This window comes from Austrofundulus limnaeus, unplaced genomic scaffold (assembly GCF_001266775.1).
Source record: "Austrofundulus limnaeus strain Quisiro unplaced genomic scaffold, Austrofundulus_limnaeus-1.0 Scaffold152, whole genome shotgun sequence".
NCBI classification, from domain to species: Eukaryota; Metazoa; Chordata; class Actinopteri; order Cyprinodontiformes; family Rivulidae; genus Austrofundulus; species Austrofundulus limnaeus.
Window position 1 is genome coordinate 245,280 of NW_013952554.1, and position 12,477 is coordinate 257,756.

The 12,477-nt window shown below is 38.6% G+C and overlaps 1 protein-coding gene across 1 annotated transcript in view; it reads left to right on the top strand.

Annotated features, from left to right (window-relative positions):
* Positions 1-12,191, top strand: part of LOC106523308 (coiled-coil domain-containing protein 148) — a gene marked incomplete at its 5' end in the record, with an annotated part of 30,490 nt that extends 18,299 nt beyond the window's left edge. Inside the window, 6 exon segments of the mRNA XM_014016685.1 lie at positions 390-596; positions 8,190-8,330; positions 9,518-9,636; positions 11,156-11,273; positions 11,435-11,569; positions 12,004-12,191. Coding sequence (XP_013872139.1) covers positions 390-596; positions 8,190-8,330; positions 9,518-9,636; positions 11,156-11,273; positions 11,435-11,569; positions 12,004-12,147 — 864 coding nt within the window.
* Positions 12,192-12,477: the final 286 nt, after the last annotated feature.

A 12,477-nucleotide genomic window follows, 5' to 3' on the forward strand; every position in this document is an offset into this window, starting at 1 on the left:
AAGACAAATAATCTTACACATTCTGAAAACAAGATTATTAGTCTTATATGATCAGTTCTTATTTAGTAAATCTGTGTCAAAACAAGATCAAAAAGACTTTTTGGCTGGACATAAGATTTTAAAACTTGGTGAGATGGACATTTTTTGCAGTGTGCATATTTCAGCAAGACAATGCCCAACTCCAGGCTGCATTCATTACAACAGTTTTCCTCCAAAATGATGCAAATCAAAATGTTTACTATGTTTCATCATGAATAAATTCTGAGTTTGTGAGATTTGTAATTTATTGCTTTTTATTTTCATGTACATGGGGGGTAAATTGGGGTTGTAAATTCATTGTTGTCTTTGTGTCACTAATTAATCAAACAATACCTCATCGGTTCTTTCAGGCGGAGCACGAACGCTTGTGGAACTTCCAGCGCTTCACCCAGGCACAGATGAAAGCAGTGACCCAACAGTGGCGCCGAGACCAGCAGGAGCTGCTGGCCAGGGCCCTCGTCATGCTGCAGGAGGCAGAGCATGCCCACCAGGAGGAGCTGGAGCACCGCAGAGAGCGTCAGCACCAGCAGGACATCTGCTTACATCTGAGAGACAAAGTTAGTGCCTCTTATATACTTAACTAAATGACTCCTTTATATTCCCACACAGAAACTATGTGGTAACGTTTATTATGTCTGATTTAAAGTGTAGATGTGATGGTCAGACTGTATAAGCGAGCAGTACTGTCTGACTGCCTGCCTGTGTTCTGTGTATCTGCTGATGAGGCTGTATATTAGGCTGGGCTGCCTGACAGCATCCCTGGCGTTAGCTGCCACTTGGGACAGACTCTGAATGCAAACAAACTAATAAGGATGGTCGAGCAAAACATGATGTCGCTGTCTCCACGGACCGCTGGTGTACAGTGACACAACAAATCCGTGAGCTGTTGATACTGTACAGAACAAATTGAATTTGCTTAGCTTGCGCACTTTTTTTATTATTAATGGTTTATGTCCTGTGGCTGTTCAGATAAAGACACGCTGACATTTGCTAGTGTGACCCAACGTCACTCAGTTTATTTTCTTTCTTTTTTTCAAATATTAGCACAGTTGTGTTTGCTAAGTTTGAGGGGTTTTCTTTTCCTGTGAGACCTGCAGGGTTTGCTGTCACTCTTTAAATGATCAAGTCTTTTTTTTCTGATTTTATGTTCTTGTTAGTAGTTTTGTTGTTTGAAATGTGTTTAAAAGTCTGTTTAGCCACCAAGAAGTAGTAGTTTGTTTGGTAGTAGCTGGGGGTCATGTACTCCCAAGTGCTAACAGATTGTGCAACATCTCACATATGTTTTTTTTTTTACAAAGTTTGACCAAAATGACAAAAACTACTTCATCTTACAAATATAACTAGCATGAAAGGTGGTCATGCATTACATCACGGACTGCTAGGCCTTTATTTATTTCTGCTTTGGAGGTTTTCCATTCACGCTTTTGTCTCCTGCTGTCATTTTTTTTTCTTTAGAAACAACAACTTATCTTCTGAAAAGAATTAAGCTTTAAAGAGGCTGACAAGTGATTACGTTTCCTCACAAATGCACATAGAAAGTGTTGTTACTGGCCCCGTCTTTGCTACTGTACTGATTAATTATCAGAAACTTCAACATAAACTCTGGTAAGTCCAGAAAGTTCCTCTGAAAGTTTTAGCAATTTGCAGAGTCCTTCAATTTCATTTGATATTTACATAAGTCATTTGTTTAAGTTTTGTCATAAATCTCTGAGAAACACCAAAAAATGTAGTTTTTAACATATTTCCACATTGTGTTTCTATATGATAATGAAATAATAGTATTTCCTAGATTTAAGCTCATATAGAGGCTCAGATGGATGCTGCTGTTATCATGGCAGTGCAGCACCGCAGTGGAGAGACATGATGGATTCTGTTTTCATTGCATCCACGTCCTTAGCACTTCAACTTCTGCAACTTCTCTGAACGATTCAACGAAGGACCCAAAGCATAAACCTCGGAGCTCAAATGATGCAGAATGAAATGATCCAAGWAAAGCAGCTGCTTTTGCAAAGGACGACTAGCTAAAACAGCCAACTAAAACAAAACACTTGATACGCAACAAGGAAATGCTAAAATAAAACGGAAAGTGAAGTCAGCGGCACAATGTGACTAAAAGTCACAAATTCAAAGCACAATATTAATAATAAAAAACTACTTAGACTTACAGCTTTCATTTGAACTAATGCATTAGTGTGCATTTTAACTGGTGCATTGTTTCTTGTAGGTCATCGTGAATGAGGCTAGATGTTTATTCTTTGAACAACAGTGATCATGACAAGAAATTTAAGAACAGGGTGGCTGTGGCTGAGTGGTTAGGGGAGTCATCCTGTAACTGGTGGGTTGCTGGTTTGATCCTCTGTTCCGTTTGTCTCAGTTGTGTCCTTGGGTAGGACWCGTCACCCACCTTGCCTGCTGGTGGTGGTCAGAGGGTCTAGTAGCTCTGGTGCATGGCCCTTGCCTCTGTCAKTCTGCCCCAGGGCAGCTGTAGCTTATACCAGTGGTTCCCAAACTTTTTATCTTCTGACCCACAAAATACCCTTGGCAAAAACTTGTGACCCCAAATATTACTGGTCTGAGTACACAAACTCTGTTAATAACACTAAAAACACAGACTTTTTGACAATCTAAACAGCTTTTACACAAATATAGATACTTATTTATACTTATTTTGTGTTTTTGTAATAGTTATAGGGAAAATATTACATCAGCAATTATTTTATTACCCTTTAAATTGATTTCTGGAGATTATCCAAGGTGCTTCATGACCCAGAATTGGGTCCAAAGCCCAGCTTTGGGAACCAAAGTGCAGTGGTTCCCAAACTTTCAGCTTTTGACCCACAAAATAACAGTAGCAGAGACATGTCCCCACAACTATTTTTGGATGATAAACATTTGTATCAGGTCAACAAAACATGGGCATAGTAAAAATATTCTTATACTACATTTATACATTTTAAATATACAGTACCAACCTCACTCATTTGTAACAACTAAGGCAAAAATGTAATTAATTCAGAAAATCTTTTCAAGACCCCACCTTGATGTTTCAGGACCCCACTTTGGGTCCCGACCCCAACTTTGGGAAACACTGGTCTATACCACCATCAGTGTATGGGTGAATGATTGTAATGTGGGGTCTTGATAAAGTGCTATAAGTTCAAACCATTTAACAATTCATTTTATTTTTGGTTCCTGTTCTCCTTATGTTTTTTTTTTCAAGTAACAAATCTTTGTTGTCCCATTTGAACAAAAATAAACATGTTTTGCACTTTACAAAAAAAAAAAAGATCTCTGTTGATGACTCATGGGTGGTCGAATAACCTCCCATAGTTTCATCTTCTTCATCAGTTCTCATGAAAGCATCCAAACGATCAATTTCTGTCAGCGCTCGTATGATTCTGACCTTATTTCAGGGAGCAGAGCTGTCTGTCTGAGTCTCAGCCAGACCAAAAAAAAAAAAAAAAAGCACAAGCAAAGGTGCAGTGGGAGGAACATCTAGGGTAATTGATTTCTGAACACTTTGTCACACTCAATCAAAAATGATCTTCGTGAGAATCAAAAACCAATCCGCTGGATTTACGTGTGTCCACAAAGGTGACATCACAGCCCATAAACCATGATTTACAGTACAAGAGTGCTGCATGTCAGATACTGACAAAGGTAAAACTGAAATGGATCGTTCAGATAATGAGTCAGGATTTCATGCAGGAGACATAGCTCATTTCATTCCATTTTATCGCCGAACAACAGGCTCCTCTTTTCAGCTCATCAGTCGTTTGTTCTGCGCTGCTCTGGCTGCTGTAATTAGCTGCTATTGTTCTTGTTATTCCAGGCTTTTATTATGCCCTTGCTTTCATTTTACCTCCCGCTTATATTTCGCCCCCAGGCGTCTTTGATTGTGTGATTGTGTTTTCCACATGAATGAACGAAGCYTGGAGGGATGGCAGACTGTTACAGCATGCTCAGGTGGGACGTAGATGTGTAGGCCAGCAGGATAAGGGATTCAACTGTCGAAGGGGGAGAGGCGAGTATTTTTATAAAACGTGATTATTTTTATTATTGCAAGCGCTCTGGTCTTCAGAGTACTTTAGAAATGAAACATTATTAAATTATGGATTATCCACATACACTACTTTCAGTAAGAGTATTCTCCAGGCAACATGTTATCAGATCATCTGTGACTTTGAAGTTTCTCTTGTGGGGAAGTCTTTTAGTCGTTGAGACAGAGCGTGGGCCGTGCAGTGTTTCAGCTGACAGCTCTCTGAGGACTTAATTGCTCATATGTGTATAATTTTCTTTTTGGAAAATGATGGACTTCAGGAAGTTTCTGATTGTGCCCGCAGCGGAATTGCTGGCGTAATATTAATCTCCCACCACCAAAAGGCAAAGCCAGAAGATTATGTTTTTGCACCTGTTTGTGTGTCTGTCTGTCAGCAAAAYATCTCACGAACCACTGGAAGGATATTAATGAAACTCTCAGTTGTCTTCCAGCAGATGTTCATCTCCATCTGATTATTCTTTGAAACAATCCAATTAGCTAACATAACTAACTTTACTTAGCCAACACAAAAATGGCCATAACTCATTTAGTTTTACAAATGTTGAGCAAACATTTGAAGTGGTAGTTGCTGAGAGTCACTCTGAGTGCAACAACTTGTGATACTGCATGAGAACGATTAAAATCATCGCCAGGTTTGACAAACAACGGCTACGACGCCATCACTTTTCAGCATGAGGCTGAATCTTCACGTTCAAATCAGAGATCRTGCGCAGGAGATCAATTCACTTCTTTTCTCAGAGTTGAATATTTATTTACAGACATGTAAAGTTACCACACAACTCAGATCTGGTCCACTTCCTGATATCTCCACCTTTTTTTTCCTTTTTCTTTTTTTTTCCACAACAAAACATAGAGACAAAAAAAACAATATTATATGTTTCACAAAACTGATGTGATGAATTGCTGAAAACCCCTCAAGGGGCTTAATAAGTGGCAATCTCCATAGAAACAATTAACAATTTAAAATCATGTATATATTATTATGTAGAAAAGTACATTTATTAATATAAAACAATTAAAATTGCATTTAAAACACAAACCCATTTGGAAAATTCAAGCAACTTAAGCGCAATAATTTAACTCTCTGTTTAAAACCTCTGTGAAGAATGTGAGAGGACTGCTCCACAGCTTTGACCCTCTGTATAATACATTAAACTGTTTTTGAGTTGTATAAGAGTAAGGAGACAATTATGAGTCAAATACTGGTGGAGTTCATTATTAAGAGTACAAAAAATCCCTAATCCAGAGTCTAGTCCCACCCCAGATATGATGTCATACTAAAATGAAAGGAAGTTATTGAAAGGAATGCTAAAACTACAGACTTGTTGATTCTCTAATTGTTTAAATTAAATGGTTACAATTGATCCCAAAATATATGAATATAGGTGTTCATCTAAAATTCAGTCACAAAATATCCAACAAGGTGATCTTAGTTTAAAACTGGGCATGAAAGACTGAGAGGCATTCCTTTTAGGCCTTTAACGCAGCATCATAACAGACATTGTATGAAGTTCCTTTACAGATGTTGTCATCTCATCTATCATTGATTCTGATCAGGAAATTGTCCCACACGATGATTTCCAGTTTAGGATTAGTTCCTACCTAAACTGTGCCACTCTCGTGTTTATGTAATTCTAATGACTGTCATAAAACGACCTGTAAAGAGAAAGAAAAGACAGCTGCTCACCCTGACAAAATATTTAAGTATCCAATTATTTTAACAAAGGCTTTGAGCTGGCTGCAGGGCTCAGATAATAAAAAAAAAAACTCAATCTTTCTTTAGTTTTTCCTCACATCTCTCCAGTCTCTTTTTGTGCTGCCATGGAAAAAGGATGAAGTTCTTTTTCTTTTCACGTTCACAGAAAATGAGATTCCGGTGACAAATTGTTGTTCATAATGACATTTTTTTTGTCTTTGTGTTACCTAAGATGCCACTTCCTCTCTGCCTAATAATAAGTTATACAGATGCTTTCTGACAGCGTGCATCTTGGAGATTTTACTGATACATTTCAGATTATTTGCTGGTTTTACTGCAAATGAATGTCACAACGTCTGCCACAATTTATCACTGTGTGCAAAACAAAAACATAAAAATTTATGTCTGTGTGTCTCTAAACACTGTACAAACAACTCCCCCCCTCACATTATTTACAGCCTCGTGGATCCCATCATAAAGCAGTTTTTAACTGAGACATGGCAGGGCTACACGTACGAATAAATTATGCTTTTTTTCTCTCTCTCGCTCATTTAATTTTATTTTCTCTTCTAATTTCATAAAACCCTCAGGTGTAAACAATGCTGGAACTTTGTCTAAGCTGTAAATAAACACAGCATGGATTAACTTTCCTTTTTTCCCTGAACTGTACTTTTAAATAGTACAGCAGCGTGTTACAACTGGTATGTTTAATGGTGTTAAAGTTTGAAGAGTTGCACATTTGCACCTTTTCATATATCATTGTGCTAATTTCATCAGGTTCATGCAACACAGAATAATAATCAGGAAACTCAAAATGTTGGCTTTAAGTTGAATCAAAGCATGAACAATTAAACTCACTGTTCCTCGTGTCTCTGAATCTCCTGGTTTTATGAACTTTTTGAGACATACTTTGTACAATGTTTACTTTCTCTGAAGCTAATAAAAAAATATTGGATGACAAGATGCTCACCTTTTTGGACCTTTTTCCTCTGACTGGAGCCTCTCACTGTGCGATTGCTTTTGTAGATTAAATGTTTTGCTTGAGTGAACATCAGAGGACGTTAGAATCAATATTGTGTCCTTTCACAGTCACCAGAATACATTACAAAAGTTATTATCAGAATCAACACCAATAAGAATAAAGTAGTTAAGACACAGTTACTTCATGTGTAAAGTGTTCGACTTTCAAAACAAATGAAAAGCAACTGTAGCGTAAAATACTGATTCAATCTTTAAGCACAACTCTTGTTATTTTTAAATTTACTACAGTTTTACAAGTGAACTCCTCTTCGATTTCAGAAAAATTCATCCACTAGAAGTTTGCGTGATTTCTAAAAAGGAATTTAATATCTCAAACTCCATCATCTTTAAACCGAAGTGGATTAGAGGCTGGATTGTTAAATCTCCTCTTAAACACACAGCTGCTGCTTTTATTCCAGGCAGGCATCAAAAGCGATTGACTGCTGCTAATGTGTGTGTGGGGCACATTTTTGCTACATCGTGGGAACCATTTTCCAGAAAAAGCCAGCCTCGTGGAGACTAAATGTGTGTCATAAGGACCAAGACCCGGTTTCCATGGGTACAGATGCTAATTTCGGGTGGGGGGTTCAGTTTAGGACCAAGATGTGAATTGAGTTTAGGTTAGTTTTAGTGTCAGGTGTGAGATTAATTTTTGGGTAAATGGTCAGGATCAGGCAACAAAATTACCAGAAAATAAATGGGAGTCAATCCACGGTCCCTATGGGGACATAAAAACAAACCTGGATGTATGTGTACGAGAAAGAGAGAGAAAGAAAGAGAGAGAGTGTTAATTTGCAGTTGGTTCCTTTGGGGGTTTCTAAGCTCTCCTCTGACAGATCTGTGAATCTGTCTGCCCGGTCAGAATAAAACACTTTAATACCCAGCCCACCACAAAGACACTGCAGCATAACAAGCTTGTCACTCACTCTTCAACAAATGCTATGCCATAAATCTGTGTGTTTGTGTGTGTTCTGTTATTATGAGAACATAGACTTGACAGGGCACCAAACCAATGGAGGGGACTGCGTTATGGTTTCTGTGGGACTGCAGTGCTTTTGGATGTTTAAGKTCTGGTTCTTTAGTCTGGGTTAAAATATGATTAAGTTCAGGATGAGGGGTTATGATGGTTAAAGATTTAAGAAACTAACAACTCCATTTGACTCACTGATTCTAGATTTCTGTGCAGCATCAGCCCTTTAAAGCATTTGAATGGTAGTTTAAGGCATTTCCCCCCCCTGCTGAGATATTTTAGAGATATGTTGGTCAAATAAAAATAATGTGAAACCTCAATTATAAGATTTACCTGCTTACTGACAATAACCTGCCCTTTTTTTGTTTGTTTCTCCCTGGTGTGCATCCACATGTTTTTTATAGCTGCAGCAGTGGAGGGCACAGCAGGAGGAGGTGGCGAAGATGGAGGCAGCTATAGTAGCTAGACGACAAGAGGAAGAGGAGGAGAAGATGAAGAGGGAGCAGGAGAAGGAGATTGCCATCAGATCACATCAGAAAGAAAAAGTAAGCACTTTGTCCTCAAGCATGTCCAGAGTGTGTGCTGGATTATGTTTTAAACTGCCTGTGACATGCCTGTCTTAAAAAATAAATAAAAAATCTAAGAAAACATCATAATATTTAAGAAACTTGGCATAATACACATGATTTTACCCATTTTGTAGCTGCCATGCCCTCTGCCATATTTTCTTTTGAACTTGGCTCAGACAAAATGAAACAGGAAGTGACATCAAAGGGRAACTCTATAGGAAAGAAAGCTCCCTGGTCTATATTATTATATTACATATTGATATTATTTGAACTCTGATTCTTCTTTATCTCGCTCTGATAGTCACTTAAAAATAATTTAAAGAAACATCAGATACAGTCTGTGTTGTTAGCCTTTGTAGCAGTTCTCTGTTTACATGCAAACATTCCCCTTTGACATCACTTCCTGTTACTTCACATGCAAATATCTCAACAACTCTTCATCTCAGTAGCGTGATTTTTTTGTGTGTGTTTACAATATTGTATTTCCAAAAAATGCATGCATATTTATTACAAAAATTTGATGTCACTGGCACTTTAAGCATGGTATCTACAGTATTAGCTATATTTTAAAAGAAATCCATCATTTGTTCTTTTAGGTCTAATTTTTTATTTTGACGGAGGGGAAAAGAAAAATACAAAACTCATTTAAATCATGCAAACCGTACACTCGAAATGCTCACAGATTCATCAAAATGGCTAAAAACGTGATCAATGAAAAACAAATTACTGTCGATACACACCAGTGATTTGCACACATAAAGCTCTGGATGTTATCAATCTGAAAGCAGATTTTGTTAACAGGTACCTGGGGATTTTGATTATTCATTTTAGAATATTGAACGCACAGGTGCGGTAACGCCACGAAGTGTGTGTATTTCAAACTGTTTAATTAACTCTCTCCTCGAGGGTCTGCTTGGGGAGAAAAGGCAACCCGAGACACTCTCTGATTAATGAGAACATTTAGGCCTCATTGAATTCCAGAAAATCTTACACAACGTTCAGGCAGACGTTGAAATATCATCTCGTTCTCTTTATTTATCTGATTCCTTGCCGCCTCAATCAATAGGACACGATGATCCTTTCCAGTTTCATGAGACTCAACTTTATTTGGCTTTTGGCAGCTCAGAAACTAACTTTTTTTTTGCTTTTCTTTTTGCCCAAAGTTGAGGCAGTTTTATGTAAAGCAGCAGAAGAGGAGGGAGATGCTGGAGCGGCAGGATCAGGAGAGACTTGCTGCTCTGAGGAGCATCATGGACGAGCAGGCGAGGCGAGACAGGCAGAGGTGAGCGTCAGACCACATGGCTGCGTTGTGGGTTGGTGGATTAAAAAAAAAACTATCAAGAACTTTAAATTTATATTTATTTAATTATTTTTTGGGCTTTTAGCCAGACTATCACACAAATACACAATACTGTCTTAAAGTAAACTTGAATTTCAAAATGTCCGTCATTCACTCAGCTAGTTTCCTCAATTATGTTTCAGCTTAGAAATATTTCTATTCATACCCAAATTATATTACCCTTGACTAAAACAAATTTCACGCTTGACATGATTGTAGTACTAATAGATACCAATGAGTTTTGCCATTAAAGGGATCCCTGATTAGTTGTAACATTAGACTTTATTTGATAAATATATATTTTAACTGTAAAATAAAGACTGTAAAAATACTGTAGTTTTGTAAATTTTTAAATGTATATTTTAACACGGATGGAGCCAKTTTATTTACACGCAAAGCATTCTGGGTAAATGATGACGTGGATAGGTCCTCGGTGTGAGCGAGCTATATCCACCCTGAAGRTTAATCTTGGACAATATCTGATGATCGACTCTTTTAAATGAAACCAGAGAGCGTGGACCGAGAGGAGAAGGTAGAAATGACTCAGCCTGGAACTGAAAATATGGATGGAGGACAACAGAGCTGCTTCATGGAAGAAGAACCTCAGCTTAGCCTGTTAGCTTAGCGCTAGCACCAACATTGCCTTATATGTATTAGTTCAGCTGTAGCGCGACAAACAAGATAAACTGAGGTCCTGCATCCATATTTTCAGTTGCAGGCTGAGTCATTTTTGTGTTCACCTCTCTGTCATTTGGATGGAGGACCTCAGTCATGAGAGGAGAATGTGTAGCGCTGAGCTAATACATATATATGGTGATAGCGTCGGGGCTAACGCTAAAGCTAACAGGCTAAGCTGAGGTTCTTCTTCCATGAAGCAGCTCTGTTGTCCTCCATCTATATTTTCAGTAACAGGCTGAGTCATTTCTACCTTCTCCTCTCTGTCAACGCTCTCTGGTTTCATTTAAAAGAGCCGATCATCAGATTTGTCCAAGATTAACCATCAGGGTGGATATAGCTCGCTAGCAGCCTTGCAATGAGGACCTATCCACGTCATCATTTACCCAGAATGCTTTGCATGTAAATAAAATGGCCCCGTCCGTGTAATATTTTTTAAAACTTTTAGTTTAAAAATGATAAAAACTAAACAGCCTACAGTATTTTTAGAGTCTTTTTTACAGTTAAAATAAATGTTTATTAAATAAAGTCTAATGTTACAACTAATTGTGGATCCCTTTAAGACAGAACACTTTGCAGGACAGAAAACAAAAATCACAGGACAAAAGGGACAAAAACAACATGATTGGGGGAAGCGCTGGCTGCGCTCTGTTAGCTCCATTAAGCCCCTCCACAGCCCAGAGGCTTGCTGTTTGAGGAGTGATAGGTAATGCTGCCAGAGGCCCTGCTGAAGAGACAGGAGTGTCATRTGGGTGTGATGTCCACAACCTCTGTCTGCTCCCTTTAGGGTGCAGATTCGAGCCGATATGTTGCAGCAGCGACAAAAGGAGAGGGAAGCGCGGGAGCTGGAGCTGCAGAGAGAAGAACAAGAGCGGCAGAATCGTCTGGAATCTCTCAGAAAGCAGGTGAATCATTAGCTGATCTTAACACCTTCAGCCACTATGGTCCTGTCAGCTGAAAAGACTGGAGGATCAGGAGTAAAGGTGTCAGTGCCACCTTATGGCTGTGTTTAGAAAGACAGGTGAGTGTTATCAATGTGATTATTATTTTTTTCCTATTATTGCAGGTTGAGGTGCTGGCAGAGGCCGACCCAGAAAGGGTGATGGCAGATACCGAGGCGTGGAGGAATCGGCTCGTGAATGAGAAAGATTTTGAGCTGCAGAGGCCTCTCTACAGTATAAACACGTACACAGACACACAGGTGAATATTATAAAACCTGCCCTCCTCTTACTTTAACACGTTTGAAAAACTGATCATTTGCATTGATTTGCATTTCTCTGCTTTTCATGTGTTTCATTTATTTCAATTCAGTCTGTTAAGTTTTAGTTTCACTACAGGTGAAGCTGACCCTTGCAATAGTGGGAAATACACACAAAAAAAGGTTACTGGTCAGACAGTATTTGTCCTCATTCAGCACACAGACAAAATCCCAAGGCCACAAAGCCAGTCAATAAACTGTAGAGGCTGTTTGAGTGCATCTGTAAATCTTCTCTTTCAGAACCGAACCATAAAGAATCGGTGATGAACCTTGTTTTATGTTTAACAAACAGCACTAACATCTGTGTATTCTAGTTTAAAAAAAAGGCTATAAATGTGTGATTTATTTACCGTGAATTACTGAATGTGTTTTCCAGATTGTGTCTGATCCAAGGGTGCGAGCTGAGCAGGCCCTGCGGGAAGCAGGTCTGCACCAAAACCAGTACGCCAAGGAGGTTCTGTCTGAAATCAAGCCCCGCAAACCACCCCGAAGAGACACAAAGTCCGAGCTAAAGTTTTAATTTGAGTTCTGTTTGGGATAGACAATAAATTCCTACCAACCTTTGCTGAACTGAATGCATGTACATTGGGTAAAATAAGTATTGAACACATCAACATTTTCCTCAGTAAATATATTACTAGAGGTTCTAATGACATGAAATTTCCACCAGTTGTCGGTAACAACCCAAGTGATCCATAAATGTCCAGAAATAAAGTTATTTGTAATAATGTGGAATGGCACAGGGAAAAAGTATTGAACACATGAAGAAAGGGAGGTGTAAAAAGGCATGGACACCAGCTGAACTCTCTCAGTAATTAGAAAGCAAGCCTGCCCCTTGTCAGTGCAAGTT